The following is a 20,374-nucleotide window of genomic DNA, read 5'->3' as shown; positions in this document are numbered from 1 at the left end:
TCCTATTCTAGACATTTCTGATATCAACTTGAAGAAGAATGGAAAACTAGATTTTGACAGTAGTTTAAAAGTTGAGAATGGCCTTCAAGAGATTAGGCAGGTATGGGAGTCAGATGTAAGAACACTATGGAGGGAAATAGAAGAAGATAGCTTTATCTCCTTCAGTTTTTCCAGATGAATCTTGAACTCCCCTTCTTTCTTCCCTTTTAACTATCTCCTGTATTTCCCATGCTCATTCCTGCTGCTAAGCCTTTGGTTCTTGGGATATTTCCTACAGGACTGGCCACATCTTCTTCTGAACCCATCCAAATGCTATTGGCCTTTGAGGTTCAATGTAAGTTCCACTTCTTCTCTGAACCTTTCTTTGCCAACTCCAGTCCTGCTATTCTTTTCCACCCATAAACATAACACCATAATATTTAGCAACACACTGGTATTTCTTTGACTCCTCAGAAACAGTAACCAGGTTGATATGCTCTTCACTCCTAAGCTTGCTGACCAGAGCTAAAAGGGATCTGAAGTTCTGTCTTTTCTGCTTCTCTGTTGCTTCTTGACATTGGGCCTCCCTTATTTCTAGGTGCCCAGTTTTCTTTGCAGTTGCCCTTCCCCTAACCTGTACCTATTGCTACCCTCCCTGTGGATGTTTCAAGTTACCTATATCTTACTTTTAACCCTCCCTACATCCAGTATATGTATCTAATTTAATCAACATTAAGGTGAGATGCACTGAAAGTTCTTTAACTCTTAGACATTTCTAAAAGTTGGATATTCATGCCAGTGTGGCAGGCAGGTAGGTCTTATCCCTACACCACCTTGACAAAAAGCCAGCCTTCAAAAGCGGAACAAAAAAGGAGAATGTGGAGTCATTACTCCTTTACATTTGAGGAGGCTCCTGCTACTTTGCTTCCCCTCCCATAGACAATGATCTCCCTCCATTTCCCCTGGGAGCTTAAATTCCACTCTATTCTTCCTTCCGACTGAATTCCGTAAAGAGGAAACCCCTGTCACAATATACAGGAGGATCTTGACCCTGGACAATGAATCTAGAAGTCTTTAGAAGGACTTCAAGGCAGTTTCATACTGCACCAACTTTCTATTTCATTCAGCACATTTTTGTTGAATATATACTACCTACTAAACATTGGAGATACAAAGGGAGACAAAAATAATCCCTGAGATTAAGTAAGGAGTTTATGGTGGTGGTGGGGTCAGGCAGTAAGAATTTACAATAAAGTGGGATAAGTCTAAATTTAGAGGATGACAAGGTGCTATAGGAACACACAGAGAGGACACCTAGTTGTCTTAAGGATGTTAGATAAAGTATCTTAGAGGAAGCAATGGCTTGATGAAACCAAAGGTCGATGAGTTAGCTAGGGAAAAGTAGTTGGGAAAAAGGTATGTGCAAATGCTCAGAAAGAAATTGGCATATCCTGGGATCTGGAAGTGTAGTGTGGCCCGAATGGACCACAGTGTGAGGGAGATCATGTGAAAATAAGGTGAAGCAAGATTGGATCTAAATGGGCTTAAGGAATGTATTTCCTCCTCCTAGAAATGAATGCTTTGTTTGGCTGCTATACTAGTAACAGGAATTAGACACGTTTATTAAACCGCTTATCATTTAACTTGGTAAATCAAAGAACAATGATTTTTATGGGTATCAGTAAATATCTGTAATTAGATACGTGGTAGGCTTTCCTGTTCATATATAATGGTTATTCTCAGTGTTTAAAGAATTAAAGGGACACTGGTAATTACCAGTTTTAGAGTGAGCCATTTGAGAGATAATACCTTACCATTACAATAGTACCTTACCATTACCAATAGTAAAATAATATGAATAGTGAATAATATAGTAAAAACAGAAATAATTTAGCAATTTCTTAAAAACAATTGACCACCACGAAAAAAATTCACAATAAAACGGAGACTGGGAACGTTTCGTTCAACTTTCAAACATGCTGCTATTGATTGGAAATGTAAGAAATGTTCATTTGTTTTGACAAAATGGAAAGCAACTGTACATTATTACTGGAAACTTTAGCTGAGGTCAACGTTGTAAATGTAAAGGATAATTTCTTAGAGAACAATTCAGTAGTATTGTTTTGCCTTGTCATGAATAATTTTTGTGCTTCCACAAACAAAAACCTTGGATTATTAGGTGAACGGTGGCAATGAAGTGGTTTTCAGAAGACTGTTTCTTCATCTACAAAAATGACACGAGTGGCGCTGTCATTCTGCCAATAAGACATTCTGCTAATAAGTGGGGCTCCTTCTGCCAATAAGAGAGAGCATGAGATCTGCGCCTCTAATTTCTCTCAGAAACAAATAATGAGAACTTCATACCAATTCATCTATTATATGAAAGCTTTATCCCGTGAGAATACTGGTCTATCTTTAGATATGTAATTTATCAAACTTCTTTGGGCAACCCATCCTCTTTACTTTTTTATTTTTTGGTCTTCTCTTTGTCAGATTTTTGTGGAATAACTACATTCAGGTGTAGTAACAGTAACGCAAAGCTCTGAAAACCACGAGACAATTCGTTGCTTCCGAAACGCAGCGGGCAGCAGGCACTCGAGAAGACTAAGTATGAGCTCCGGAGCACCCGTAGGTCGGATTCCGTAGATCAGGCACCGGAAGTGACCGCTTCTTGGCTGCTTCCTCTCCTGGAGTCCAAAGTCCGGTGCTCCGCCGCGATATTCAGTAAACAACTGGGAGTCCGGCAGCATGGAGGCAGCGCGCCCTCCCCCGACTGCAGGGAAATTCGTGGTGGTCGGCGGCGGCATCGCGGGCGTCACTTGTGCGGAGCAGGTAGGGCGGTGCTCAGGTGGTTCCGCCTCTTTCCTCTACCCCAAAGGCGGTAGCGCTGAAGGCTTTCCTCCCACCCCCTCCCTTTTTCTTCTTCCGGGTTCCTCTTTTGCTGGATCCTTTTCGCACTTATTGCTCCCAGATTTTAGAAACTGCTTGGTGGTCCTCATATGGCCTCACTAGCTTTCTCTCAGGCGCAGGGAGGAGTGGGAGGCAAATTATTGCCGAGAAACCAAAGCTGGCAGATCCGTGCTCAGATCCTTGTAATGTCAGAGCAGACATGAGGACTTCGTATTTAGACAAAAAATTCAGCCCTCGTTCTTTTTTTTTTCTTTTTATTTGAGACGGAGTCTCACTCTGTCGCCCGGCCTGGAGTGCAGTGGTGCGATCTTGGCTTAATGCAACCTTTGCCTCCCGGGTTCAAGCGATTCTTCTCTTGTGTCAGCCTCGCAAGTAGCTGGGATTGCAGGCGCCCGCCACCACGCCCGGCTAATGTTTGTATTTTTAGTAGAGAAGGGTTTTCACCATGTTGGCCAGGCTGGTCTCGAACTCCAGGGCTCAAGCAGTCTGCCTGCTTCCGCCTGCCAAAGTGCTGGGATTACAGGCCTGAGCCACAGCGCCCGGCCCTCAGCCCCCTTTGTTAATTGTCATGGATGACTGAGTTTAGTTTCCAGATAGTTGCCAAGTCTTTAGTGCACCTTAACTAATTAATAAAGAATCCCATACGTAAGTTTTCTATACTTCGAACTCCCAAGATAGAAGATACTTTATTTCTAGTAATGTTTTGTAAAACAATCAGGAAGGGATTATGTGCATGTAGGGCATGCTTTCCTGTTGATACTGAATAGCCAGACCGTATATATTCATATACATGTGTGTATTCCAAAAAGTTCTAGGTTATTTTGTTGATATAAACATGAGCAATCGCTGAAGTCATAAGAAATAGTGCAAGAAACTCAAGTGTTTTCATTATTGGATGCGTATTTTTCATTTATTCACTAAGTAAGCATATATGATGCAGGCACCGTATTTAAGGGCTGAGTGTTCAACTATAAACAGCATGGTATACCATACTAGGGACCCACAGCCTAGTGGAAGAGGCAATGTTGTATGTCTATGCAAGAGATATCAACGGTTATCTTAGAGGTGCCTGTGGAGTAGGTAGGGAGTGAATTAGGGAAGAGGAATTTTTTTTAATCGAAGGAGGTATTTTTAAAATCTCCTTTTGAGAGAATGAGTGAAAGTTCAAGTATTCAAGAAAAAAATGTCATCTCCAGTGGAAAAGCATGGATCATCAGCGAGCAGTAAAGCTTAAAGCATAGATCATAAGGAATCTTATAAATCATGCTAAGAACTTAAGAAGAATTTACAAGTAGTCAAATGTTTTTGAGCAGTGGAGTAACTTGATGATGTGAAAAGGTTTGAAAGATGATTAGTTACAATGTATTTGTGGCAGAGGCAGCTGGTTTATACGTGAAACTGGAGAGTCAATTTCAAGGTGATTTGAGTAGTATAAAGAAGTTTTGAGGACCTCATCTAGCAATGGAAACGAGATAAATTACAGAATATACAAAGGAAAGAAAGATGGAGAGAGTAATAATATTGCCAAATATAGAAAGTTCAAATAGAATGAGACTAAGAAGAATCCCATGGGTGCTGGGCACCATAGCTCACACTTGTAATTTCAGAACTTTGGGAGGCCAAGGTGAGAGGATTGCCTGAGGCCAGGAGTTCGAAGCCAGGCCGGGCAACATGGCAAGATCCCATCTCCATTAAAAAAAAGAAAAGAAATAATCCCTTGGATTTTAAGGATTCATGGATACCTCAAACATGCTGTTTTAGTGATATAGTAGGAATAGAAGCCAGATTATTGAGGGTGGTGGTGTGGAGGAACCAGACTTTGAGATAAGAAAATGCTTTCAGGTACAGAGTGAAGAAAGAGGTTGTAGCTAAAGGAAAATAATGAAACATTAACAAGTTATACCTCTAAATTTTGTTGAAGCTATTGTTAAAATGGCTTTATCATCCCACAATATGTACTGACTGGAAGAGGCAGAATAGGAGTGCCAAAGCACTTGGGGAAAGTCAGACCAATATTCTAAGTGTTTAATATTGAGGGTTTGCTTTGATTTCATCCCATTGAAGACAAATGAAATATTATTTTAAGATAAATATAAGTTGGTTTAACTGTTAATTAGGAAAATAGTTTATTCTCATCCTCTGCATTATAACTCTAAATTGATATACAAAATAGTTGAAGTAAATAACAGATACTTCTTTTTTCTTTTTTTTTTTTTGAGATGGAGAGTCTTACTGTGTCGCCCAGGCTGGAGTGCAGTGGCGCGATCCCGGCTCACTGCAAGCTCCGCCTCCCGGGTTTACGCCATTCTCCTGCCTCAGCCTCCCGAGTAGCTGGGACTACAGGCGTCTGCCACCACGCCCAGCTAATTTTTTATATTTTTTTAGTAGAGACGGAGTTTCACTGTGTTAGCCAGGATGGTCTCGATCTCCTGACCTCGTGATCCGCCCACCTTGGCCTCCCAAAGTGCTGGGATTACAGGCTTGAGCCACCGCGCCCGGCCATAAAGGATACTTCTTTATATCACTTTTCTTGTTCAGCAGTTCTTTGTTAGTGTTTGCTGTAAATGTATTATTTTATCAGTATCAGAGTTTACCATTATTCACCATTGCCCCATAGATAAGAACATGACGGGGGATAATGGAGACCTTTAGATGAGGAGCAGTGGGTTTTTAATTTTCTAGATTAATTACATTATTAAAGTTGCATCATCCTTAACCCCAAACCATATATGCCAGTACTTAAAGTAATTTGTCCTAATTTTTTTTCTCTCTTTTTAAAAATAAGTTGGCTACTCACTTCCCATCAGAAGATATTCTCTTGGTAACAGCTTCTCCTGTTATTAAAGCAGTTACGAATTTCAAGCAGGTAAGAACCTTTGTATAACTTCTTAATATTAATTTGAAAAAATTGCAATTTAACTTGCATAGCGTTAGGGTAACTATTTTTTTCTTTCTTAAAAATTGACAAGTACAATGATATGCTGTACAACATGATGTTTTGATATATGTATACATTGTGGAATGGCTAAGTCAAGCTATTTAAAATCTTTCCAATTTTGATGCCTTCGATTTCTTTCTCTTACCTAATGTAATTGCTCTAGCTAGGACTTTAGTACTGTGTTGAACAGAAGTGTTGAGAATGGGCATCCTTGTGTTGTTCTTGATCTTGGAAAAGCTTTCAGCTTTTCACCATTCAATATAGTATTAACTATAGGCTTGTATATGACCATTTTTATGTTGAGGTACATTCCTTCTATACCTAGTTGTTGGGCTTTTATTATGAAAAGATGTTTAATTTTGTTGAATTTTTTTTTCTGTATCTATAGAGATGGTCATGATTTTTGTCCTTTGTTCTGTTAATGTGGTATATCACATTTACTGATTTGCATATTTTGAGCCATGTTTGCATCCCTGAATAAATCCCCCTTGATTATGGTGAATCGATGACTTGTGTTTTATTGTTGTTGTTGTTTTGTTTTTGTTTTTGTTTTTTTTTTTTTTTTTTTTTTTTTGAGGCGGAGTCTCGCTCTGTCGCCCGGACTGGAGTGCAGTGGCCGGATCTCAGCTCACTGCAAGCTCCGCCTCCCGGGTTCACGCCATTCTCCTGCCTCAGCCTCCCAAGTAGCTGGGGCTACAGGCGCCCGCCACCGCGCCCGGCTATTTTTTTTTATTTTTTAGTAGAGACAGGGTTTCACTGTGTTAGCCAGGATGTTTTTGTTTCTTTTTTGAGACGGAGTCTTGCTCTGTTGCCCAAGCTGGAGTCCAGTGGCGCCATCTCGGCTCATTGCAAGCTCTGCCTCCTGGGTTTACACCACTCTCCTGCTTCAGCCTCCTGAGCAGCTGGGACTACAGGCGACTACCACGACGCCCGGCTACTTTTTTGTATTTTTTAGCAGAGATGGTGTTTCACCATATTAGCCAGGATGGTCTCGATCTCCTGACCTCACGATCCACCTGCCTCGGCCTCCCAAAGTGCTGGGATTACAAGTGTGAGCCACCACACCTGGTGAATTGATTACTTTTAATATGCTGTTGAAATCAGTATGTTAGTATTTTGTTGAAGATTTTTGTATCTATGTGCATCAGGGATATTGACCTGTAATTTTTTTTCTTGTAGTATCCTTACCTGGCTTTTGTATTGGGTAATGCTAGCCTCATAAAATGAGTTTGGAAATTTTCCCTCCTCTTCAATTTTTTGGAAGAGTTTCAGAAAGCTTGGTATTAGTTCTTTAAATTTTTGACAGAGTTCAGCAGTGAAGTCATCAGGTCCTGGGTTTTTCTTTGATGGAAGACTTTTTATTGCTAATTTAATCCCCTTACTTATTACTGATCTGTTCAGATTTTCTGTTTCTTTGTGGTTTAATCTTGGTAGGCTGTATGTAGGTATGTATCCACTTCTAGGTTGTCCAATTTGTTGGAGTGTAATTATTCCTAATAGTCTCTTATGATCCTTTGTATTTCTGTTGTATCAGTTGTAAAGTGTCCTCTTTCATTTCTGATTTTATTTACTTGAGTCTTGTCTCTTTTTCAGTCTAGCTAAAGGTTTCTCAATTTTTTTGTATTTTCAAAATAACATCTTTTTGTTTTGTTGATCTTTTCTATTGTTTTTCTAGTCTCTACTTCATTTGTTTCTGCTCTGCTCTTTGTTTCCTTCCTTTCCCTAATTTTGAGCTTAGTTTGTTCTTGGTTTTCTAGTTCCTTGAGATATAACCTTAAGTTGTTTACTTGGTATCTTCCTTTTTTGATATAAGTGATTATTGCTATAAACTTTGCTCTTAGAACTGCTTTTGCTGAATCTTTTTTTTTTTTTTTTTTTTTTTTGAGACGGAGTCTGGCTCTGTCGCCCAGGCTGGAGTGCGGTGGCCGGATCTCAGCTCACTGCAAGCTCCGCCTCCCAGGTTCACGCCATTCTCCTGCCTCCGCCTCCCAAGTAGCTGGGACTACAGGCGCCCGCCTCGTCGCCCGGCTAGTTTTTTGTATTCTTTAGTAGAGACGGGGTTTCACCGTATTAGCCAGGATGGTCTCGATCTCCTGACCTTGTGATCCGCCCGTCTCGGCCTCCCAAAGTGCTGGGATTACAGGCTTGAGCCACCGCGCCCGGCTGAATCTTGTAAGTTTTGGTATGTTGTGTCTCCATTTTCATTAGTCTCAAGGTATTTTTAATTAAAAAAATTCTTTCTTGACCCACTGGTTCTTTAGGAGAGTGTTGTTTCATTTCTAAATATTTGTGAATTTTCTGAAATTTCTCCGGTTATTAATTTCTAGTTTTATATCATTGTGCTAGGGAAAAGGTGCTTGATATGATTTCATCCTTGTATTTCTTAAGACTTGTTTTGTGACCTATTGTGATTTATTGAACGTTCCATGTGCACTTGAAGAGGATGTGTACTCTGCTGCTAAGTGAAATATTCTGTATGTGTCTGTTAAATCTATTAGTTCACATCCAGTGTTTTATGTCCAATAATCTTTTCATTGTTGAAAGTGGGGTACTGAAATCCCCTACTCTTTTATTTTTTGAGACAGAGTCTCACTCTGTCACCAAGGCTGGAGTGCAGTGGTGCGATCTTGGCTTACTGCAACCTCCATCTCCCAGATTCGAGTGATTCTGCTACCTCAGTCTCCCGAGTTGCTGGGACTACAGGTGTGTGCCACCATGCCTAGCTAATTTTTTTTTTGTATTTTTGGTAGAGATGGGATTTCACCATGTTGGCCAAGCTGGTCTTGAACTCCTGACCTCAAGTGATCCGCATGCCTTGGCCTCCGAAAGTGCTGGGATTACAGGTGTGAGCCACCGTGCCCAGCCACCCCTATTCTTTTTATACTACAATCTGTGTCTCTCTTCAGATCAGTTAATATTTGCTTTATTATTTAGGTGCTCGGATGTTAGGTGCATATATATTTACAGTTGTTATATCTTCATAATGAATTGTTCTCTTTACCATTTTGTAATGACCTTTTTTGTTTCATTTTATAGTTTTTTACAAATGGCTATTTTATCTGATACAGTTACATCCACTCTCTTGTTTTCTCTTTGCATGAAATATCTTTTTCCCTCCTTTCCCTTTTCCTGTGTGTCCTTACAGGTGAAGTAAATTTCTTGTAGGTAACATGTAGTTAGACCTTGTGTGTTTATTCATTCAACCACTATTTCTTTCACTTGAGAATTAGTCCATTGATATTCAAGGTAATTGTTGATAGGTAAAGACTGCTGCCTTTTTTTGTTAATTATTTTCTAGTTGTTTTGCAAATCTATATTCCTTTATTCTCTCTTCCTGTCTTCCTTCTAATTAAATTATTGGTATCCTACTTGAATACCTAATTACTAATTGGTATCCTTTCCGTTCAGTTTGAAGAGCTCCCTTTAGCATTTCTCTAGTGGTAGCTTCGATTCCTTAATCTTTTTGTATTTAGTGTATGTTTTTGCTTTGTGGTTATCATAAGGCTTATGTAAAACAATTATAACGGATTTTTTTTTTTTTTTGAGACGGAGTCTTGCTCTGTCGTCAGGGCTGGAGTGCAGTGGCCGGATCTCAGCTCACTGCAAGCTCAGCCTCCTGGGTTCACGCGATTCTCCTGCCTCAGCCTCCCGAGTAGCTGGGACTACAGGCGCCTGCCACCTCGCCTGGCTAGTTTTTTTTTTTTTTGTATTTTTTAGTAGAGACGGGGTTTCACCGTGTTAGTCAGGATGGTCTCGATCTCCTGACCTCGTGATCTGCCTGTCTTGGCCTCCCAAAGTGCTAGAATTACAGGCTTGAGCTACCGTGCCTGGCTATAATGGATATTTTAAGCTGAAAACTACTTAACTATGACCACGTAAAGTAACTCTACACTTTTACTCTACTCCTCTGCCACATTTTATGTTTTTGATACCACAATTTACCTCATATTATATAGCCCTTAAATTATTGAAGCTATTGTTATATTTATTAGTTTTGTCTTTATTTAAGTTTTGTGTAAGCCAAACATATAAGTGGCTTACACACCACCATTACAATTTTAGAGTATTCTCAGTTTGACTGTGTAGTTACTTTTACCAGTTAATTTTTATATTTTCACATGTTTTCATGTTACTAACTGGTGTCCTTTTCTTTCAGTTTGAAAAACTCCCTGTAGCATTTCTTGTAAGACAAGTCTGGTGGTGAAGAACCCCCTCAGCTTTTATTTGTCTGTGAAAGTCCTTATCTCACTTTCATTTCTGAAGGACAGCTTTGCCAAGTACTGTATTTTTAGTCGGCAGTTTTGTTTTTTGTTCCTTCAGCATTTTGAATATATGATTTATGTTAGGCCTTTCTTGCATTGCCATAAAGAAATACCTGAGGCTGGGTGATTTATAAAGAATAGAGGTTCAGGCCGGGCGCGGTGGCTCAAGCCTGTAATCCCAGCACTTTGGGAGGCCGAGACGGGTGGATCGCGAGGTCAGGAGATCGAGACCATCCTGGCTAACACGGCGAAACCCCGTCTCTACTAAAAAATAGAAAAAACTAGCCGGGCGAGTTGGCGGGCGCCTGTAGTCCCAGCTACTCGGGAGGCTGAGGCAGGAGAATGGCGTAAACCCGGGAGGCGGAGCTTGCAGTGAGCTGAGATCCGGCCACTGCACTCCAGCCTGGGCGGCAGAGCAAGACTCCGTCTCAAAAAAAAAAAAAAGAATAGAGGTTTAATTGGCTCATAGTGCTACATGCTGTATGGGAAGCATGGTGCCAGGAATCTCCTCAGCTTCTGATAAAGCCTCAGGAAGTTTACAATCATGGTGGAAGGCGAAGAGAGTAGATGTATCCCATGGTGAGAGCAGGAGCAAAGGAGAGAGTGTGAGGGGAGGTGCCACATATGTATAAACAACCAGGTCTCGCAAGAACTCATCATCGCAAGGACAGCATCAAGCCATGCGGAATCTGCTCCCATGATTTAGCCATCTCCCACCTCCAACACTGGGGATTACATTTCAACATGAGATTTGGCAGGGACAGACGTCCAAATCGTGTTATTTTTTCATTTTGTCCTGGCCTGTAAGGTTTCTCCTGAGAAATCTGCTGTTAGCCTTTTGGAGACTCCCTTATTGTGATTTGCTTTTCTCTTTCTGCTGTAATGGCCCTCTCCTTGTTTTTTATTTTTGACAGTTTAATTATAATATGTCTTGGTGTAGCCTTATTTGGGTTGAATCTGATTACAGACTTTTGACCTTCTGGTTCCTGGATATTTATATCTTTCTCCATATTCAGAAAGTTTTTTATTGTTACTTCTTTAAATACACTTTCTACTCCTTTGTCTCTCTCTTCTCCTTCTACTCCTATAACTCAAAGATTTGCGTCTTTGATGCCATCCTTTAAATTCCGTATTTTTACATTCTTTTCATTATTTTTTCTTCTTCCCTTTTGACTGTATATTTTCAAATAATCTGTCTTTAGATTCACAAATTTTTTCTTCTGTGTGATCAGTTCTTTTATTGACATAGTCTGTTGCATTTTTTTTGTTTGTTTCATCCATTGCATTTTTCATCGCCAGAATTTCTGCTTTATTTTTTAATAACTTGTCTTTTTAAATTTTTTGTTTTGGTTGCTTATTATTTTCCTGATTTAATTGAATTGTTTGTTTGTAACTTCTTGAAGTTCCTTCAGCTTCTTTAAATAATTATTTTGAATTCTTTGTCAGGCAGTGTTTTTTTGTGTGTGTGTTCTTTTAGTGGCATGTCTTCTTGGTTTGTCATGTTTCTTTTTGCCATTTCTTTCTGTTCTTTTGGTGGCATGGCTTCTTGGTTTATCATGTTTCTTGTTGCCATATGTTGATGTTTGCACATTTGATGACACACTCACTGTTTTCACAAGTATGGGCTAGTTTTGCTGTGGAAAGACCTTCCCCTATGGGGAGGGCTGCTTGTTGGATAGGATGTAGCAGTACTGGCATCAGTGAGGGTCTATGAAGCTCTGTCAGCTGAGTTAATTGTTGAAGATTGCAGGGATCCTCAGCATCCAACTCTGGATGTCTGCAGTGGTAGTGAGGGTTGTTGGGGTTTTCAATGTCAGTGACTGCTAAGAGCCTCCCAATCACAAGGAAGTTGTGGCTTAGGGGATCCCAATTGGCACCGAGTCTGCCTTCAGGTTCAGTGGCAGCAGCACTGGTGTCTGATAAGTGGTACCTGTGGGACAGTGACAGAGCTGAGACCCAAAACACCGGCATACATGGAGGAACAAAAGCTCTGGGATCTGGGACAGTAATGACATTGTTGCCTGGAGGGCAAGTACCCATACTGCTGTATTGGCAATAGAATGTGCGGTGAGGATGCTTGTGAAGCAGCCAGGGAAACCAAGGATGGGAACACAGGTGTGCTGTGAAGCAGCCAGGGAAACCAGGAATGGGAACACAGGTGTGCTCAAAGTTGTAGCAGCTTCAGTGTCAGGGAAGGGCCTTGCTTTCAACTGTGGCTGAGCTAATGCCTGGATTTCAGACATGTGCAGTGAGGCTTGGTTGCAGGGCCCAAAGTGCACACTAGCTTACCATGATGATGGCTCTGGTGTCTGAGATGTAGGTGGGCCCAGTGCAGGCCGTAGACCCTGGGTCTGATACGTGGGATTGGGATTGGGACACTATGGGGTTGAGAGATGAAGTGACTCCTTTCCCAAAGCATCTTGACATTGGTCACTTCTTTGTGAAGACAAGCTGTGCTGCCATGTCTCCCTCTCTGGGGTTCCCTGGCAGGAATGGTTGTTGGATCCATCACAGTAGCAAGGAACGCCAGTTTCCTCTGCAGTGCAGGCCACCATGGACCACAGTGCTCTCCACCATATGACTGATACTGATAGCCTCTGCCTTTCTTTGCTCCTAGCCATTTCCTGGTTTCTCAGGTGTGCCAGGGTCATTATTGATTCTTCTTTTTTTTTTTTTTTTTTTTTTGAGGCGGAGTCTCGCTCTGTCGCCCGGACTGGAGTGCAGTGGCCAGATCTCAGCTCACTGCAAGCTCCGCCTCCCGGGTTTACGCCATTCTCCTGCCTCAGCCTCCCAAGTAGCTGGGACTACAGGCGCCCGCCACCTCGCCCGGCTAGTTTTTGTATTTTTAGTAGAGACGGGGTTTCACCGTATTAGCCAGGATGGTCTCGATCTCCTGACCTCGTGATCCGCCCGTCTCGGACTCCCAAAGTGCTGGGATTACAGGCTTGAGCCACCGCGCCCGGCCTATTGATTCTTCTTAGGTGGCTATTCTCCATTTTCTTGCTCCACTGTGTTGCTGCAGATTGTTTAATGGGCCCTTGAGCCCTCTTTCGGCTATTTTGGCTTGTGAATAGTTGTCTATATTTGTTTTGTGTTTTTAATGGGGGAATGAAGGCTGGTGTCTCCTGCCTAGCCATCTTGATGATAGAACCTCCATGCATTCTGGAGTGTTTTAATTGTTTAAAATTACAAATACTCTTTTGACAGTCATTTGAAAAAACCTCAAGTTGAGAATTATTCACATAGAATACCAAAAGCTCCCAGAATTACACTGAATTTTTAGTCTTCTATTCTTTTTCTCAGTTTTCCTTCCACTTAGAATTACTTTTGAGAAAGTTTCCAATAAAAATTTTCCAGGAAAGATGCTCTGCAAATCTAAAATGGGTACAAATATACGTGTAGATATTTATTATAAATATGGGTAGGGGTATGTGTATGTGTGTTTACAAATCAGAAAAGTACTTCCAAGCCAAGTTTATACTTACAGATAATTGGTGTTTCAGATATGTAATAAGCATCTCGGAATACTTTGTATTCCATTAATTTATATTCACATTATAATAGGAGTCTAAGAACAGTGGGGTCATAGTATAGAAAAGCCATCTCCGAACTTTTTTGATCCTGTAACTCAACTGTTAAAATATTTTGCCTTGACATCCCAATATATGTATACTAAAAAGTTATATGCATGAGCTATAGAACTACAATTATAAATGTTATAAAGCCTATGCAAAATAAAATTTATAAAATGGCAAAAAACATAGGTTCTATCTTTCTTCCCACCCTTCAGTGAAGACTACTACCATAGCCCTCCATTTAATACGATGTTTCTTGTAATATCCTGATAATGGAAAATATTTTTCTCATATTGTAAACCTGTAAGACCAAGGGTAGTTTAGTGGCATATACCATGTTGTCCCTTTATAACCTAAGCAGAGATACATATGATATCTTATCTTACTAGTTAGGTATAGCCAAAGAGTTATGGAGTTTGGGAGAAATAGAGGAAAAATTATAGCTATTAATCTTTAAAAGGTAAAAGTACATATTTAATGACAGGCTGAGACTGTATCCATAAGAGAAAGATGTATAGCTGGGTCTCATAATTACCTTTCCAGAAGACCTAATTCAGTATCATAATCCAAGAGTTGTGAGACTTGAATTCAGTTTTTGCCAGTTTTGTAAGTTATGCACAATAGAAGGAAAAAACTTGGTTTCTAGGCCTCTTATTTACTAGTCGGGTAGCCTTGGAAGATCTCTGTAAGCTGCTTCTCCTGTAGTATTAATACTTTCCTTGCTTACTTCACAGGGTTGGGAGCTTAAATGTGCCAATAACAGCTATTCTGTGTACAGCAGTGGGAAATGGCATTATCTTTATGATTTATTGAGTACCTATGTTATATATTGCCAATGTACTAGGCACATAAGATACAGAGATTAAGGCCGGGCGCGGTGGCTCAAGCCTGTAATCCCAGCACTTTGGGAGGCCGAGACAGGCGGATCATGAGGTCAGGAGATCGAGACCATCCTGGCTAACACGGTGAAACCCGGTCTCTACTAAAAAATACAAAACACTAGCCGGGCGTGGTGGCGGGCCCCTGTAGTCCCAGCTACTCAAGAGGCTGAGGCAGCAGAATGGCGTGAACCCGGGAGGCGGAGCTTGCAGTGAGCTGAGATCCGGCCACTGCACTCCAGCCTGGGCGACAGAGCAAGACTCCATCTCAAAAAAAAAAAGATACAGAGATTAAAAGTGTAGAACATAACACCAAAAAGTCACTAGTGCTTATCCTGAGGGATTATGGATGAGATTTGGAGAGGGATAAAGAGAGACTTTAACATTTACTCTCTATTATGTATTGTTTGTTTAGTGTTACAAAGAGCATGATTCATGACTTGTATAATTTTTAAAGGAGAAAAAAGATTACTACTAATAATTCACATTTATTAAGTGTTTACCATGCACCAAGTAGTCTTCTAAAGGTTTCAAATATATGATCCTTAAATAACCCTAGAAGTAGGTTCTTACATAATTTGTAAGACCATAGAGGGGTCGTGAGACCAAAAGGTTTGAGAACTGTCGACAAGGGCATGCAGTAAGATTTCCATGCAGTTTTTAAGGAGCAGCTGAGGTTGAATATCAATCTGTAAGGCTGTGTGGTCTTTCTGCAGCAAACTGGGCTTAGGATTAGAGCAAGTAGATAGTTTATAGGGTTGGGGGTTTTCAGTTTAACAGTTTAGGATAAGAGAGCAAGGAAGTGAAGGATTTAGGGAAAAGGTGAAATGATTCACAACTGAACTTCAGCTGGACAGAAAGGAAAGTGAGTCTACAAGAATACTGATGGTTTTATAGAACAGGAAGGAAGAGTGCAAAGACTAGATGACCATAAGGTCTGCTAGTAAATAGAGAGGGCAAGCTTGAAGGATAAGGAAATAAATAAGCTGTTTGACTAAACTGTAGAAATGGAAGTGGTGTTACCCCTCATTTTACAGGTCAGTTCTCATTATTAGCTGGGAAACAATGGCTGATAACACCTGACTTGCCAAGGAGCGGCCAAGCAAATATTTAAGTCCCTAAATGCTGAGTCCAGTCCTCTTTTCACTCTATATAGTGCAGTTGGCTAACTTTTTTGTTTTACAAACACAAAATAGTGTATAAAAGCAAAGTATTTTTATTATTTAAGATTCTTGAAAGAAAATACTTTAAAAATATACATTTTTAATTTCTTTGATCTATACAGATTTCTAAAGTATTGGAAGAATTTGATGTTGAAGAACAATCAAGTACCATGTTAGAAAAACGCTTTCCCAACATTAAGGTTATAGAATCTGGCGTAAAGCAACTGAAGAGTGAAGAACACGTAAGATCATTGTTTTCTTAATAACATTTTCCATTATTGAATCTTGATGAGGTTTTGCCTGCCTTCTTTTCACTCCAGCTCTACCACCACCACCATTTAAGTTTTTAATATATAAAGTTTAGTGACATTGATTTCCAGTATTATTATAAAAAATACAGTTTTTGTAAGTTTATTGGAATTATATAATTAGATTTGGGATTTTAGTCTTCACATTTCAAATTACATTATTGTTTATAAAGTGTCCACTGTGTTCTGGTTACTGCATTAGGTGCTGGGATGCAGTAGGGATAATACGAGGTGTCTGCTCCTAGGAACTGTCAGTGTCAAAGGGAATATGAACATGCGTACTATAATTATATTGACATATAAAAAACACGGTCACTGAAATACTATCAAAGCTCTGATATCAGGGATTTAGGAAGACTTCACAGAGAGAGTAAAATGAGCTGGGTATTAACAGATGAGTGAAATTAAGAGTTTGCCAGGTGGAAAGGGGCATTCCAGGAAGAGGAGGTTGAATGTACAAAGACCCAAAGAAAGGAAAAGAAATATGAAGAATAGAGATGTCAAAGGGATTAGGGTATGATTAAGTAAAGGAGATTGGCAGTCAAGGCTAGGAGCTAAGTAAATAAGATCCTGAAGGGTTTTTAATGTCATCCTATAAGAAGTTGAGTTTGTGGCCGGGCGCGGTGGCTCAAGCCTGTAATCCCAGCACTTTGGGAGGCCGAGACGGGCGGATCACGAGGTCAGGAGATCGAGACCATCCTGGCTAACATGGTGAAACCCCGTCTCTACTAAAAATACAAAAAACTAGCCGGGCGAGGTGGCGGGTGCCTGTAGTCCCAGCTACTCGGGAGGCTGAGGCAGGAGAATGGCGTGAACCCGGGAGGCGGAGCTTGCAGTGAGCCGAGATCCGGCCACTGCACTCCAGCCTGGGCGGCAGAGCGAGACTCCGTCTCAAAAAAAAAAAAAAAAAAAAAAAAAGAAGTTGAGTTTGTTTTATATTTGGGAGAAATTGTAAGGTGATTTTAAGAGCTGGGGCATCAATAATAAAATTGATTTTTTTTTTTTCTAAGGAAGATGCATCTGATAGGAGTATTGAGAATGAACAAGTGGCCAGTAGCCAACCGAATTAGAAGGTGGTTATGATAGTCAAATGTTATGTAAAGGGTCAGGAAATTATGTACAGGCTCACACCTATAATCCTGCACTTTGGGAGGCCAAGGCAGGTGGATGACTTTAGCCTAGAAGTTCGACTCTAGCCTGGGCAACATAGCAAAAACCCATATCTACAAAAAATACACACAAAATTAATCAGGCATAGTGACGTGCACTTGTGGTCCCAGCTACTTGGGAGACCGAGGTGGGAAGATCACCTGAGCCTGGGAGTTCAAGGCTGCAGTTAGCTATGATTGTGCCACTGCACTCCAGCCTGGGCAACAGAGTGAGACTCTCTCAAAAAGAATAAACAATTTTTTAAAAAATTGATTTGAAAAATGATGTAAGGCCTGAACTGAGACAGGGACAATGTAGTTGTAAAGCATATCCAAGATTTGAGTGAGATTTCTACTATAAATTCAGTAGGACTCAGTAACCCTTTGCATGAGAATGAAGAAGGCAATCTGAGGAAAGGATGTTGTTAGATGATTTACAGTATCCTCAGATGAACTTTAGGCAAGATAAGAAGTAGGTTTGTAGTTGTTTGTATAAGGCAGTTCTAATATATGAGGTCTAATTCATAAAATAGGGAGATATCCCTAAAGGAGATAAAACACATCCCACATTTGAAACACAAGTAATTTAAGAGAAAAAAGTAAAAGTATTGAATTTTATCAGGAAAAAATAAAAAATCTGAATCCCCAAACCAGATAAGTTTCTAATACTTATAGTGGTATTGCATATTCCAAGTAATATCTTTGTCAATTTGTTTTGTATTTGAGGTGGGCTCTCAAAATATGCTAAATGTATTGTGAGGGAATTTATGTGTTAGGGCATTTGAATGAATCAGGATGCCTCCCATTACCATTTGAAAAATATCTCACACGCAGTGCATGTCTGCCTTCTCTTATCCATTGTCCTTTACATTTTTGGTTTTTTTAACAGTTTATTATAATTTCTTTTATTTAACAATCTAAGAAGTTCACAGCCATCAGCGGTTCTAGTACTATATTTCAGGTGCAGTTGGGAGTTTGGGAACTCGGTGGCGCTGTTAGTGTAGCGAACTTTCTGTGTAAAATACATGCATACTTTTGATAGCACATGTGAAGGTCTCTCTCTACAGTTGACCTCATTGTTTTCCTTCTCAGCAAACTGACCTGGGCCACTCAACATGGCTTTTATGGTGTCTGATGTTAATGCATGTTCTCTTCTTACCGTAAATTCATGGCCATCAGATGATATCAGTTTCACATACTTGGCATCAGGGCCTTAACAGCCACCGTAGGTTTTCTCCTCTCCATCCATTTTTTTTTTTTTTTGCTAGAGACCGAGTCTTGCTCTGTCGCCCTGGCTGGAGTGCAGTGGCCCAATCTCGGCTCACTGCAAGCTCCGCCTCCCAGGTTCACGCCTTTCTCCTGCCTCAGCCTCCCGAGTAGCTGGGACTACCGACACCCACCACCACGCCCAGCTAATTTTTTGTATTTTTAGTAAAGACGAGGTTTCACCGTGTTAGCCAAGATGGTCTGGATCTCCTGACCTCGTGATCCGCCCCGTCTCGGCCTCCCAAAGTGCTGGGATTACAGGTGTGAGCCACTGCGCCTGGCCTCTCTCCATCCATTTTGTTTTTATGAAATGCTACTGTGCTTCCCCAGGAACTTCAGTAGTTTCCTGGTGAGGCGAGGATGCAGAGTGTGTCACTCACTTCCGTCTGGAGAAGTGTCCTTTACATATTTTAGTGAATTAGAGATAGTATGTTTTACTTTCACATCTCCTGGCAAAAATTTAGCAGTATGGAAAGAGTTTTTGTGTTTGTGCTGTTTGTTTTTACAGCAGCTAAATGCAAATTATTTTTTAAGTTTTGTCAGTGCCTATCATTAACTTTTGTTCTTGTCAGATAAAATTCTAATGAGATTATCTGAAAGAAGACTTGTATAAAATTTCTATATGGCTTATGCTTATGCTGGATTACTGGTTTTATGTATTTGTTTTGCAACTAAAGAGTTAATTTGGGTTAGAAATGTCTCATTGGGTATTAAGTGCTATGATACAATTTGCCAAGGTTTGTAAATCAAATAATTGGCACAAACATGAGCGCTTAAATCATTCAAACAAAGTTGAACATCTCTCGTAGTAGCATGCATTTATGTTTAAATGTTTTCTGGAGGCTACTATTTATATGTAGTTTTTCTTTCAGTATTAAAAAACGAAAGCAATAGATCTCTGATACGTAGTTTGAGACCCATTTTTGTTATTAAAAATTAATATAAATTTAAAGCCAATACATGCTAGGATTAAAGATTATCGTGTTCTTTACTTATACTAAAGTATACCCCAAAGGCATTTTGTTTGCTAGTAAAGTCATTATTTTTGCTTAAGAATATAAATACTGCTTTTTTTATAGCACTTCCTAGTCTTTTTAGATTAAGAAGATATACCGTAACTTCTTGCACCACTCACTGCGTTTCCGTACTCATAATAGATACGAAGGTATGATGTGATTAGAATTACTAGGTCGTCTTACAGAAACTTCCCTTGACATCAGAAATCTTCATTAAGGCCTGTCACGGGTATAATGAGAATGCTTTTTTTTTTTTTTTTTTTTGTATTTTTAGTAGAGACGGGGTTTCACTGTGTTAGCCAGGATGGTCTCGATCTCCTGACCTTGTGAGAATGCTTAGTTAAAAAATTTCTTGAAGTTTTGTTTTTAATCTGGGGTCGACATACCCTTTCAACCAACATGAGATTCCCTGAAGTTTAATGTAAAACTTTACGTGAATGTACCTTTTTATTCCAGAGGAGAAAGACCGGTTTTCACAAGATCTCAGAATGGTTCATGAGCTTAAAATGATTAAGAATAACTGGATTAGTGCAGGTATTCTCATGCTTAGTTTTGTAATTGCTGTAACAAAGAACTGAGTGCCACCAAGAGGCAACCTTAATGTATTATGTTTTGCTTTTGCCTTATTGAATTTTTAATTTAAAGTGAAATTGTATCCATGTTGATTATGTGTCCCCCTTCTCTTTCATTGTTTGGTGTATTTACAGTGCATTTTAACAGAAGATGGCAATCAGCATGTATATAAGAAACTCTGTCTGTGTGCTGGAGCTAAACCAAAGTTGATATGTGAAGGAAATCCTTACGTATTAGGAATCCGTGATACAGACAGTGCTCAGGTAACATTTTAAGGTTGGATCATGGGAAGGAAAATAAAAGACTTTTCTACATTTGAATTAAAGTGTTCCACTTATGATTCCTAAACTACAATGGC

At 40.0% G+C, this 20,374-nt stretch overlaps 1 protein-coding gene and 1 pseudogene across 1 annotated transcript in view; one reads left to right on the top strand and one right to left on the bottom strand.

Moving 5' to 3' along the window:
- The first annotated feature begins 2,596 nt into the window (after window positions 1–2,596).
- Window positions 2,597–20,374, top strand: part of PYROXD1 (pyridine nucleotide-disulphide oxidoreductase domain 1) — a 35,512-nt gene continuing 17,734 nt past the window's right edge. The window contains exons 1-4 of the mRNA XM_033222705.1: window positions 2,597–2,811; window positions 5,675–5,755; window positions 15,828–15,947; window positions 20,151–20,279. Of these exons, the coding sequence (XP_033078596.1) occupies window positions 2,728–2,811; window positions 5,675–5,755; window positions 15,828–15,947; window positions 20,151–20,279 (414 nt within the window). The 5' untranslated portion in view covers window positions 2,597–2,727. The remainder of the gene's footprint in view (window positions 2,812–5,674; window positions 5,756–15,827; window positions 15,948–20,150; window positions 20,280–20,374) is intronic.
- Window positions 18,071–18,410, bottom strand: LOC117090409 (annotated as a pseudogene).

Source organism: Trachypithecus francoisi, unplaced genomic scaffold, assembly GCF_009764315.1.
Source record: "Trachypithecus francoisi isolate TF-2019V2 unplaced genomic scaffold, Tfra_2.0 Lachesis_group11, whole genome shotgun sequence".
NCBI lineage: Eukaryota > Metazoa > Chordata > Mammalia > Primates > Cercopithecidae > Trachypithecus > Trachypithecus francoisi.
Note: the sequence above shows the minus strand (reverse complement) of the source record. Positions and strands in the feature narration are given on the sequence as shown.